This window comes from Typopeltis vanoorti, chromosome 2 (genome assembly GCF_054136105.1).
Source record: "Typopeltis vanoorti isolate ZY-2024b chromosome 2, IOZ_Tvanoo_1.0, whole genome shotgun sequence".
NCBI classification, from domain to species: domain Eukaryota; kingdom Metazoa; phylum Arthropoda; class Arachnida; order Uropygi; family Thelyphonidae; genus Typopeltis; species Typopeltis vanoorti.
In genome coordinates this window covers 13,855,191-13,869,254 of record NC_143550.1, presented here as the reverse complement: position 1 = coordinate 13,869,254, position 14,064 = coordinate 13,855,191, and the positions used below count along the sequence as shown (strand labels likewise).

The following is a 14,064-nucleotide window of genomic DNA, read 5'->3' as shown; positions in this document are numbered from 1 at the left end:
CTGTGGGATTGGATAGTATACCAGCTCATGTCGTACGTGAAGCGGCTAAAGAATTGTCAGTGCCCTTGACCATTTTGTTTAATTTGAGCCTCGGGTCTGGGTCAGTCCCAAGGGGGTGAAAAGAGGGGGAAAATAGTTCCGCTGCATAAAGGTGGTTCCAAGGCTGCTGTTGAAAATTACTGACCAATCAGCATAACAGGAATCATTATCAAGGTCTTGGAGAAAATAGTCAAGAGGAAAATACAAGATTGGATAGATGAAAATGGGATACTATATTGGGGACATCATGGTTTTGTGAAGGGTAGGTCATGCCTCAGTAACTTGCTCACGTATTATAACACAGTGACGGCTGAACTGGATAAGGGTAATGGGTTTACAGTGATTCTACTGGACCTTGCTAAGGCCTTTGACAGGATACCACATGGAATTCTAATCAGTAAATTGCAGCATATGGGGATGGATATAGGGTTGGTGAGATGGATAGGAGGGTGGTTGACGGAGAGATATCAGAGAGTGGTTTATTCAGGAGTAGAGTCCACAAGACATCCTGTGACTAATGGTGTGCCACAAGGATCTGTTCTTGGACCACTGCTGTTTAATTTGTTCATTAATGATATAGGAAAGGATCTGAGAGGAACAGTTCATTTGTTTGCAGATGATGCAAAGTTGGCTAGGGCAATAGTGAATGCAGATGATGTCAAAATTTTGCAAGATGATTTGGATAGATTGGAGGTCTGGGCTAAGGATAATGGATGTCAATTTAATGTGGCAAAATGTAAGGTTATACATTTTGGGCTGAATAGATTAGCAGCAGTTTACTACATTGGTGGAACTGTACTCCAGGAAATTGATGAGGCACGAGATTTAGGAGTGTTGGCGGATAAGGAGTTTAAGTTTAGGGGGCACGTTGCAAAAGTGGCCAAATCAGCTCATCAAATCACTTGGTTGCTGAAGAATACGTTGACAAGCAGGTTATTGTTCCTCTGTATCGAGCCTTGATAAGACTCCATCTCGACTACTGTGCCCAAATTTGGTCACCTAGGTTTCTTCTTGATGGGGAGGAGGTTGAGAGGATCCAGAGGCGAGTGACCAAGATGATAGCAGGTCTGTGGAATGAATCTTATGAGGACAGGTTGAGGATTTGTGGGTTGCAAAAATTGGTTGATAGGCAGAGGAGGGGAGATATGATTGAGACATTCAAATTACTGAAGGATTTCTATAAAATTAATTCGGAAGATATTTTTGAGAACAGGGCTGGTTGTGGGAGGACTAGGGGACATCCATGGAAACTGGGCAAAAGTGTGGTTAGTAAAGGTGTTAGAGCTGAGTTCTTTACTTTTAGAGTGGTGAATGAGTGGAATGGGCTGCCAGAGTCTGTGGTGGATGCTGTGACAGTGAATGAGTTTAAGGCGACGTATGATAGATACTGTATGAATGTCGAATAGTTGTGATGAATATGATTTGAGGCCTCCTTCGATGAGTCTAATGACTCCCTGGAGTTGCCCGTAATAATAATATAATTTTGAAAGTGAAATTTAAATTCTAGAGCGTAAAATATCTTGCAATTACATTCTATTTAAAGTAAAGTATTTTTGGAACTCCTTAGTGCAGCTCTGCACAATTTAGCTTCTGTTTACATTTACTGTTGCTCATACTTGAATGAACTATAGAAACCAATGAAAACGAAACTGATGATGATGGTTGCATGCAAATTGGTATAGACTCAGGGAGGAGGTTCCGAGCAGTTGACCAAATATCTTCTTTAACGGCGCTAACTAAAAGTCGTACAGGTACATTGAGAAATGGATTCCGCTGAGGAAATTTTCAGCGATTATTCTGTTTAATGCTTTATGTTCGCGCGACACACCTTCATACTACAGCCGACACACTAATGTGTCGCGACACACAGTTTGGAAAGCTCTGTTCTAGTGCTTACATCTAATTCTGAGCTTTTGCATTTTGCATACTTTTGCAATTTCTTTTTCCTCTTTGCTGCGCATTCAATTACTGGTTGTAAAGCACCCTTTTTGTATTTTCTTCTCTCTTTCACACTTTTTTCATTTCTAATATTGTCAAATTTTGATTTTTCCACAATTTTCCTGAGAGTTCTCATATCTGTAGTAGGCTATCTGGTTGATCTTAACTGTTTCAGCTCTTGTTTCAGATGAATAAGTTGAAACTTGTCTGATTATACTTTTATATACAGTTTCCAAAAGCTAAGAATGAACTACATTTTTTACCTGTATGTAGGTAAATGTAGACATAAATTTATTGTCAGCATACTAATTAATTATATTACACAAAAAATGTGTTATAGATTTTGTACAAATTAAATTGCAATACATTTAGCAATTTAACATTTATTGATTTAGCATGAAAGTGGTACTGCTTAACATCATGAGAATGTTCCTGCAAGGGATGGATTCTAAATGAATTTTCTGTGGTCTTTCCTCTGATTCATTTAGAATCGGAGGAAAGACCACAGTTATCTCATATCTACATCAGTAACAACCTTTTAGTAAGTTTACAATGACATATGCTTTTCCTGCATGCTATGAACATGCTGGTGACTTGCCTTTCAGAGTTTACAAAAATTTAGCTGGTTATTATATCGATAAGTTTCCCAAAAACATGATACAGCCAGAAAATTTTCAGTAGTGGTTACTGCTGTTTTATGATTAAACATCTTGTAGAAAAAATTACTTTAACTAAACTTATTCTTCTTAAACTTCTTTAATTTTCAATTTAAAAAAATTTCACATTCTCTTTGTTAATGATGTTGCAGAGCACAGTAAATAATTATAGAGGAATTTCCTGTTGTATGTTTTGGAAAAGATTTTGCTAGTATACTTGAGAAGAAGTTAAGAAAAATTGTGAAAGAGAATTCTTTCCATGGACATTCTAAATTCAGGCCAAATTGTTGAGAACATGTTTTTTTACTTTAAGAGATAGTTGAGAAGTGCCAGCCTGATAAGCAGAGAGATTAATGTATTCCCTCTCCAACTATTGGGATTTGAGGTTTAAATCCCACCAGGCTTGAATGTTGATGGATTGTCCAGTATAAGACTGCTACCCTGTGAAGTGTCGTGAAGGAGTTCCGTGTTTGGTTTTTAAAGTGGGTTTCTGGATTGTGTAAAAATAAATAAAATTCCTAATCCACCCACTTTATTAATATACTATAGTTTACAACATAAATCAAAGATGCCAAGAAATTATATTCTTGGTTTAATCCTTTATCCAAGTGTAAGCAAAGTTTATGCATGAAGTAACTTAACGACTCAGGAACTCATATATACAGGCTAATGACTTCACATCACTTGCCTTAATATCCCATAATTCTTATGGACATATATAATGCTATGCATTATGGCAAGGTCACTACCCAGAACCAGTTTCAAGAAAAAAATCGGGACAAGCATGTGACTCCACGTGGCGGCAGATCACCGCAAAAGGGGACAATCCATAACGCCATTGTTATATCTCCTTCTTCTTCTTTGTGTGGCATCACTTTCTTGTTAATTTTCTATCTTAAATCCTTGTCATACCAACTAAGCCTGAAATCTCTAACCTATCTCTCTCTGGGGCCACTTCTCTATTCGGAACTCTGACAAAATTTATTTATTTTAGCTGCGCCAGCCAGAGTCCTAGTACAGAAGAGTTCTTGTACAAAGAAACCTTCCCAGAGTTTAAGTATTACCTAATCTTATTAAGGTATTAAGTGACTATAGAAACTTCAACATTGCAGTTTTCTAAACTTTCTTTAATTTCCCCTTATTCACAGGTTCGAACTTTAGCGAGTAGTAATTTCGATCTCATGTTCAGACAGACTCAGACTTACATAGGAAAAACATGTTTATTAATTATCAAGATTACATAATACATTAAGCTTCCACACATCAAAGATATGTCATATCAAAATTCTAATTTACTAGCTAAACAATAAGGAACATTCTAATTATCAAAATACTCTAATCTTACATCTCTAGGTTAAATAAGTACACATTCATCATAAAACACTAGTTCAAATTCAAAATAAAACTTGCTAACAAAGATCAATTCGCATTCAACTAAGTGTTGCATGCTCTCGTGCTTTCAGACTACTAGATCAATATGACTAACACGTATATTCAAAGCTAATCAAGATCAATACTAAAAAACAGGTAAAGCAAGGCAGTGGTAATCAAACAGGCAAGTTATTTATACACTCTCATGATTCATCTAAATCACAAACATGGTTCCCGATATCAAACTAAATTACTGCTTTTAACTAGGGTTTAGACAATCTAAGAACGTAGACTACCAGTCCAATTCAATCAACTTAACACATGAAACTGTCTCTAAATTTTCACTATCTTCTTTTCTAATCTCTGTCCATTTTTTTACACTCATCACTAATAGATAATACAAAAAATGAAGATTTTGTACGTTACCACCTTGTTAGATGATTTCTCGATCCTTCCATCTGTTCTTTGTTATGGATTGTCCCTCTGTACGGTGATCTGCCACCACATGGAGTCACATACTCATCCCGATTTTTTTCCTTTGTTTCCTCTGGGCTTAAGAACTTTTCGCGACGCTGCTTTCAACACAATTTATCTTCAAAGAGAATCCTTTGCTGCCTTCTCATCGGTTAGAACCAGACCGATGGCCGAAACAGAAATTTCTGTACTAGGACTCTGGCTGGCACAGCTAAAATAAATAAATTTTGTCAGAGTTCCGAATAGAGAAGCTATCAGATATCAGCCGTGCGCTGACCCGCTTCAGAACTACGAGCCTGTAACCCACGTGGGGGGGGGGGGCCACACACGACTGGGGAACACCACAGGAACCAAAACCAGAATGTAGAGGGAACTAAGAGAGCCTCCAGTCCCGTGAGTTCGTTTTTAAACTCTTCTATAGCGCTCTCTTCCATACTCCAAGCTTGTCTATGATGCTTTCCAATTGGCTGTCACCTCCTCGCTGAATGAGGATCGCTCTCTTCGGGGAATGCAAAATTTAAGCGCCTTCCACGAATGCCTACTCATCATTCGTTACGTCATCTTTGGTGGTCACACAGCAACCTTTGTACTTTCGTTCGCACGACAATACGCTATTTTATACATGGCATAGTTTAATATTGGTTCTTTTGAAAGTTTAAGATTTCCATCTATTTTAAACAACACTTTAAACATAATACAATCTAATATTTATTTCCTTCTTCAATTTCATTTTAATTTAGGATTCAATTTCTTCCTTTATATTTTAATTCCCTTCTTAAGCAAAGTTAACATCTGCATTTTTACATATTATGTCTGTTTTGCCAAGAATACGAGTGTGCTTTTGCTTGATATGGTTGTTCTTGTTAAATCTTGAATGGAGCAGTTCTATTCTTGATAGAACCATCATTCAAGATCTAACAATACTATAGTTTACAACATAAATCAAAGATGCCAAGAAATTATATTCTTGGTTTAATCCTTTATCCAAGTGTAAGCAAAGTTTATGCATGAAGTAACCTAACGACTCGGGAACTCATATATACAGGCTAATGACTACACATCATTTGCATTAATATCCCATAATCCTTATGGACAAATATAATGCTATGCATTATGGCAAGGTCACTACCCAGACCAGTTTCAACCTTTATTGAAGTCTCATCAGTGCAAGCCAGATCCATAAGTGATACCAAAGTTGAAGTAATGCAGAATCATATTTCCATGTACAAGTAACCAAAAGAGATGTCACACCTTATTACTAAAATACTCTGGATTAGAGATAGATCTTGAAAGTTTTTCCACTTGGTTATAAATTAAAGGTGCCAAGAAGTTATATTCTTGGTTTAATCCTTTATCCAAGTGTAAGCAAAGTTTGCACATGAAATAACTTCATGACTGGGCAACTACCACAGTCACTACCCTTCCCATAATGCATATCATTATACATGTCCATAAGGATATGTGCTTTGCATTATGGGATACTAAGGCAAGTGATGTGAAGTGATTAGCCTCTATATATGAGTTGCCCAGTCATGAAGTTACTTCACATGCAGACTTTGTTGCTTACACTTGGATAAAGGATTAAACCAAGAATATAATTTCTTGGCATCTTTAATTTATAGTATAACCAGGTTTACAACAAATCTTTATCAGTGGGACTTGCAACATATTAACATGGTTTGAGTAAGTTTTGTAGATCTGGAAAAGGCAAATGATAAAGTCACAAGCATAAAGCTTTTCAAAATTCTGCAATTACATGCTATAAATGGGAGATTGTATCAGGTATATGCTAGCTCTACTGTTATTCATTATCTCTGTGGACATTAAACTTGATATCAAAATTGAAGTTATTTCCCTCAGCTATTTACTTTATAAAAATCCAGTACAAATCTGCAAACTCTTTAACTAAATTAAATAACTGCTGTAACAAATTTAGTATGAAAATCAGAGATTTGCTATTTTGAAAACTCAGAGAGTATGAAAATAGGCAGGAACGTTGAAAACATTAACTAGATGTGTATTAGAAATCTGTAGAACAAGTAAAATATTTTAGCTGTTTAAGCACAATTTTCAGTGTGAAAATCAGACAGTGTTCACACTGAACACTGTCTGATGGGGGGGTGGGGGTGCGAAAGGACTTCGTAGCATAAATCTAACAATTTTGCAATCACACTTGCAGAAGAGTGAGTGGGTGCAATGTTGTGGTGAAAAAGAATCTTCTTTTTCGCCAAGTGTGGTCGTTTTTCCTTTTAAATGATCCAGCAAAGACTCAATACACTCCGGTAATTGTTTTGCCCTTTTCCAAGAAGCCTATGAAGATTATGCCACGAGCATCATCCCAGAAGACGGTGGCCACAACCTTACCTGCTGAAGGAACGGTTTTCACTTTCTTTGGTGCAGATTCCCCACTTGCAACCCATTGTTTGACTGTTCTTTGGTCTCAGGCTGGTAGTGATGAATCCATGTTTCGTCCACTGTTAGAAACGATGCAACAATTTCTCTGGATTCCATTGAAACAGCTTCAAGCTGTCCTTGCAACAGTTCACACGTTGACTCTTTTGATCCAGTGTGAGCAAACGTGCACTCATCTTGTGGATAGTTTTCTCACATGTAAATGTTCTTGTAAAATATTATGTACGTTGTTATTTGAGATGCCCACAGCCCTAGCAATTTCACGCACCTTCACTCTTCTATCATCCATCACCATATCATGGATTTTTTCAATAATTTCTGGAGTAGTGACCTCAACAGGGCGTTCCAGAACATTCGGTGTTACTTGTGCTCATATGGCCACTTCGAAAGTTACTAAACCACTTATAAACCATTCTAATTGAAGGTGCAGACTCAACATAATGTTTATCAAGCTTAGCTTTGGTTTCCTGAGCCATTTTGCCTTTCAAGAAAGTAATGTTTAATCACTACACGAAATTCTTTCTCATCCATTTTTCACAAATCATGATACTTGATCGATCAAATGAACTCCAAACACAGAGTAATAGATCTATCTGATTGAAACTTAGTGTGTGATCCTCCAACAGTTGCCAGCAACTAAAAATAACCTCGATGGCACCATCTTTTTGACTTTACATAGACTTATCAAACAACCCTCGTATTAATTTTAATTAACAGCTAAGTGTTTTTTGACATTAAAACTGTAAATAAGACATGATATTCCAGTCACATTCCAGACATGATATTCCAGTGCTTTTGTGTCAGTTTTGTGAAGAAATCTGCCACAAAAGCAGTTTTCTTCACAAAACACTTTAATCTTTTTTTAATTTAAAAGATTTCATCTTTCTTTGCCCTTTTCTTATTTGCTCATGTAAAATAATGTACAGGAAGTCAGTTGGATGTGTTTTTTATTTGAAAAAAAAAATTTCCTCTTTTAATATTGCCTGACCATTGTAATTAAATATAACTAAGGTAATATTCTTATTACTTCACTGAGTAATTAAGTTATTATTTACAGAAGGCATCAGCTGAAAGAACAGTTTATCAGTATCATTATACAAATTGGCCTGATCATGGAGTTCCAGAACATCCATTACCTGTTCTTAGTTTTGTCCGTAAATCATCATCAGCAAATTTAGCAAATGGAGGACCAATTATTGTCCATTGCAGGTGAGAAATATAGTATTAAAAGTTTTCATGTGATTAGTTTGTGTGAAATAACAGTTATGTGTGGATCCTCAGAATACTATAGTACAGTCTGTGAACTGTAGTGTAGGTTAGCAAGTTCCAGATTGCGACTTGCTAACCAGCTGACAGTTATATATCCTATGTTATGACTATAGCTTTTCATTGCAGAACCAAGTTTTTTTTGGAGAGGGAGGGGGTTGAATCTTGATTTGATTTTTATGCTGCAAAGTCATCAAAAGTCATATTGCACCAAGACACAGGCTACAGAAGTACATATAATAAGCGGTGAAGAGGACAATCGCAAACATCCATGCCCTAGTTGGGATTCACACCTGCAGCCTCTTGGCTAAAGAGTGGATATACTAAAAACTCAGCCAACCAGGCCGGTAGGGATGGGGGATTATCCAATGCCTAAGACTCGACTAACTGCAAGAATCCTCTTTTTTCATATAGCTCAGTTTTAATGTACAGAGGAGTCTCTTTGTGATAGATAAATAAATAAATAAAAATAAACCATGAGATATCTAGTCCAAACTTAAATTGAATGTTTCATTTGTTGTGTATAGAAAATTATTCAGTATTTAGTTTATTACAATACATTCAAAATGTATTTGAAATGTAAGAGTAGTAAAGTTGGCTCATTGTCCTTCTCCATTTCCTGCAGATAACTAATTACCTCTTACAGTTATTGAAGAAAACTGACAGATCTTGATATATGTACTACTTTGGTCATGCATTGTAGGCTTTGGCTCTCTCTTTCTCCTTGCATTTCATCTTAAAAAAACCTTCTAGCATCAGATACCAGCTTCCATATGACAAAAGTACTTTCTCCTCCCCTCCAAATCTGGTGCAAAGAGGAAGAAAGAGTTTACATGTTTTTGAAAGTATTTCCAAGTATCCTTGATATCGTCACGGGTTTGGTTCACACTGAGGAGACCTCAATAAAGGTCAAAACTGGTCTGGGAAGTGACCCTTCATTAATTGTTATCATTATCTAAGACATCATTTCCCAGATTTTTCCTACGACGGAACACTTCACAAATCCTGAAATTTTCACGGAACAACTTGATTATTTTGTAATGTATTAATAATTAATTATGACATAATCATAAAGAGTATTAGTACACTTATTTATATGGTGTGACATGTTGACAAATATAAAATTACATTTAAATCAGTTATCAATCACTGGACTAATGAAATCTTGTAGCGTATTGTAGTTTCCTCAGGCCAACATCATTAAATTGATTTGTGCTGATTTCATTGACATATCCCATTCTGATCACCAAAAATTTATGTTATTATAAGTACTTATGAGTGAATGCAGCCTTTTTCTCCTGTGTGCTGGTAGTTTCCCCCTCCTTTTGTACATTCCGGAGATCGCTTTGTAGGCTGGAGGTAGATGAATGTTGCGTCACAAACACCTTCAATAAGGGATTTTTTAATACCAAAATTAAACAAAGATCCTTGTCTCTTATTCATATTAAAATTTAAATCTGTAGGCCTATTACTTTTAAAAAATCATGGCACTACGGTTTCAAAACAAGCACTTTCACCCTAGAATACGAACTTGCAAAGAAAGTATTCAATATTACTAGATTTAAGAACCAGATACAGACTATAGTTTATACTTCCTTGCTGATTGGTCACTGACATTTGCAACACAGATGTTATTTCGTTCAGTTTTGAGAACAGAGGATATGCTGCAAGCCGATTACAACAATGTAATCGGCTTTGCAGGCTTTTTATGACCAATCATAAACAGCAGTATTCCCTTTCCCAAACTACTTCCACATTTAAAAATACATGGCTTGGTCACTGACATCACAGAACACTTATTCACTTTCCGTGGAACACTGGTGTTCCGCACAACACAATTTGGGAAACCCTGAACTGTGGAGCCAAGGACTCCGAGAGAGGCTATAAATCATCCAAACCAGCTGTCATACCTTCCCTTGAATTCATTCACACTAGACTCACTCACTACTCCTAAAGGCACATTATTTCATTCTCTCACTGCTACATTTCAGAAAAATCTAGCTCTTAATCCTTTCTTGGCTGCAAAAAAACTTAACTTCCATGCCCTATCTTCTCTCCCCACTTTCCATATAATGAAAAATTTCATCATACAATATCCTATAACACCCATTCAGAAGTTTTTAGACCTCTATCATATCACACTTCTTTCTTCTGTTAACCTGTCTGTAATCTGCATACTCGCAATCTGTCCTTATAATTTAAATCCCATAGTGTGGATATAGTCTTTGTAACTCTTTGCACCCTTTCCACAGCTTCTTTATCCACTTTAAACCTGGGAGACCAAATCTGCATACAATAATCCAGTTGTATGACTTCCTTATCCTTACATGTCAAGGTTTGCTTGAACATTGCAATTATTCTCTGAGTTGTATTTGCATCTTTTGCTATGTGACCTTTGAAGTTCAGATTCCTGTCTCCCATTACTCCAAGATTCCTAGCCTCATCAGTTTCTTGTAGCATATCCCTGTTAATATAATATGCCGCTGGAAATCTCATCACGACAAAGTGCATAGCTTTATACTTACTAACACTAAACTGAGAGCCATTTTCATTTGCTCAAATTTCCAGCTTATTCAAACCATTGTAAGCGCTGAATATCATTAGCAACCCTGATTTCCCTGCCTATCTTAACATCATCGGCAAACAATTACACATCTGTTAGACCCCTTCCTAATGTCATTAATGTACAGATTGAACAACAATCGCCTAAGGACTGAACCCTGAGGCACACCACCTGGCAGATTTAAAGTGCTAGTCACACCAATCACACACCACATACCACTTTTTGATATCTGTCTGTCAACCATCCATTGATTCAAGTCAAGAGTTTATATTCCAATCTCATATTTTCCAGTTTATGCAACAGCCTTTTGTGTAGTCTGTTCTCTTTCTCCAAATCGTTTGTAACATTGTTATAAAATGTGAGCAAGGAATAGTAAATCCATGCTACTCCTTGCAGAGTATAGCTTGTTTGTCTACCCATATCTGTATGCAAGTTCTTACTAACTTCTCTAAAATCTTCATTGCCACACCCAAAGATGCTGTTAGGTCTCATGATCGTTAACCACATCAGTTTTTGCACCACCCTTGTAAAATGGAATTATCATACATACCTTTAGCAAACATGCTGATATTCGTCTGTCCCTATTGATAAATTCTTATCCAGGTTATGCAACAGCTCTTCAACCTCATTTTTATGCACCTCTAACTCTTTAACCAATGTAGCAGTAGCACTATGCACCATGTTACATACACCTGGTTGATATATCTTAGCAAAGTGAGCACTCATTAATTGAACAATCTCATTAGCTTACTTCATTGTTATTCAACATTACAGCATTATTTCTTTTGCTTGCAGCATAAAAATAAAATTCTTTGATTGCACTGGGCAACACACAATTTGCCTCTGAAATGAAAATAGCAATTCTTTGCTAATTTCGATGTGCTGAACCCAAAAATGACAATAAAATCTGTCGATTGGCTCTTGTTCCGGAGAGACTCAGTCTGCATTGCGTACATAGATATCATTTGGCAATGCTGTATTTCAATCTCCTGATTACAACATATTGCTTCATATTTCATCAGTCAATCATCAACAACAACAACCCAGGGAGCTATTGCATTCATTTGTTGATACAATGCAGTTGAGTCATGATATCGATGTCATAAGATGATGCAATCATTAGCATAAAGTGAAGTCTTGTAGGGTGAGCAAGTGTTTGTGTGACTTCCTTGGCGACACTCCCATTTACTACTGCATCATAAGTACCATGCAAGTGATCCCTGCAGTGTAAATCCAGCAGTAGTGATCCCTCATACTTCTATTAATAGTGCAAATAACTTTTGTTACATTTGCGGAAAAGTGACTTTTGCAAGCCAGAAAAAAGGACATCACTCTGTCGATGAAAAAGACATATCAGCCTTATTTCAAATGTAACATCAGAGACCAGGACAAGGTTTGAGCCCCACACATATGTTGCAGTACATGTGCTAGAAATCTTCCAAAGTGGCTGAAAGGTAGTGAGCTGTCAATGCCATTTGCTGTTCCTATGGTTTGGATGGACCCAAACAATCATGCAAATGACCGCTACTTCTGCTTGGTACCACCTGTTTAGGGAGGCATCACAAGGAAAAAGAAGTGGACAGTAATGTAACCGAATATACCATCTGCTCTTTGACCAGTTCCACACGGTGAAAGGCTTCCCATTCCCAAATCTCCAAAAGAATTTTCCATCAATTCAAAGGATGAAGAGGACAGAGGTGAGCTGATGTCAGTTTCTCTCGAGCCTTCGGCATCTAATGATGATCCATATGCTGGCCACAGTGTGTCATCTATACCACACATTCTCACACAAGAACTTAACGAACTTGTTCACAATCTGGAGCTGTCCAAGGCAAAGCAGAGTTACTGGGACTTCTACAATGGGAATACAATGGGATCTTCTCAAAGAAAATGTCCGTATTTTTTCTGGCAAAGTTAATTAAATTAAGGGGATAAAAATCCCTTATTATTTTACAGCCAGTATGCGAAACTCTAAGATCGAAAACTTCGATCTAAGAGTTTCATGCTGAATAAAAAATAGCCATTTGGCTTTTTATCTTAGTTATAATATATGGGCATACCTTTCTGGCATTCTTATAGTGAAGGTATGTAAGTTCTTTTCACTTAAACTTTGATATCACCCAGGTCTACCTATTCACTGATGAGACCTCAAAATAGGTTGAAACTGGTCAGAGGTCAGTGACCTCTCCTCATAATGTAAGGCAGTATTACATCTCCTAGGAGCTGTGTTTTACATTATGAGAAAATATCAAGGATAGTGAGGGAACTTGCTCCACCTTTGCTTCGAGTTGCCTTGGTGTTGTACTACCAGGTGTTCATTTACGCTTGGATTCGCCGATAGTTCTTCAGCATGAAACTCTTAGATCGTAGTTTTTGATCTTAGAGTTTCGCATACTGGCTGTAAAATAATAAGGGATTTTTATCCCCTTAATTTAAACCATAGCCAATTTTCATTGTCATATTTGTGTTCAGCACCTCGAAATATGTAAGGAATGACTAAATTAATCTAGGGGACATGACTTATAAAATTTTGTTGTCCAGTGTTGCCTTTAGCTTGCATAGTCAATTTCTTTTCATACTCTGATTTAGCTTTTTGCACAATTTACTTTTTTGTAACCTCACAGTTTACCTCATTACTTTTCTTGCCTTCACTTTATATATATTTCATAACTCTCTCGCTCTTATTCGCATGTTATTCTTTCCAATATCATTTTCTTCTTATGGATTTCTTGCTTAATAAGATTGCACATCCATTTCACTCCCAACCTATTTATTCTTCGAACATTAGGGACACAATCAGGTACTTTTTCGATGATTACCATGCATTGCTGACATTTTTCCCATTTAGTAACTGACGGCCTAGGACCAAAGATAGTATTCTCCTAAGTTGTCTCACAACAATTCAATAAATTCTTCTTCATTCTTATCATGCGATTTCTCTTCTACCCAATCAGTGTTTAGATAATTAAAGTCACCCATAATGATCACTCATTTAGTACATACATAAGACTAAATTGGCGATGCATTTCTTCATCCCCTGCAACTGAGCACCAGGTCTGTAGCAACACCCCACCATATATTTCATGCTGTTAGCCGACACTTCACACCAGATAGCCTCAAACTCACTGCTACATGGGACACTGTTACCGTCATTGTTTTCTTGCAATTCTCCCCTAACTAGACTTAAGTCATCTGATATCATTAGTACTCTCCATCCTCTCCTCTCTCATCTGTCATTCTTAAAATAGTATACCCATTACACTCAATTCCAGTTACCATATCTGATTCTGATAGCTAGATTTCACTAACTCTTATTCAGTAAAGCAACAAACAAACAACCCTTTG

The 14,064-nt window shown here is 36.8% G+C and overlaps 1 protein-coding gene across 2 annotated transcripts in view; it reads left to right on the top strand.

Annotated features, from left to right (window-relative positions):
- The window catches only part of LOC150108836 (putative receptor-type tyrosine-protein phosphatase mosPTP-1), a 902,991-nt gene that overhangs the window by 815,896 nt on the left and 73,031 nt on the right, over window positions 1–14,064 (top strand). For both annotated transcript variants that reach the window (XR_016549344.1, XM_090403658.1), the window contains exon 18: window positions 7,948–8,099. Coding sequence is in view for 1 of the 2 variants with exons in the window: in XM_090403658.1 (XP_090259784.1) it covers window positions 7,948–8,099 (152 nt within the window). In the remaining variant the exon portion in view is untranslated. The remainder of the gene's footprint in view (window positions 1–7,947; window positions 8,100–14,064) is intronic.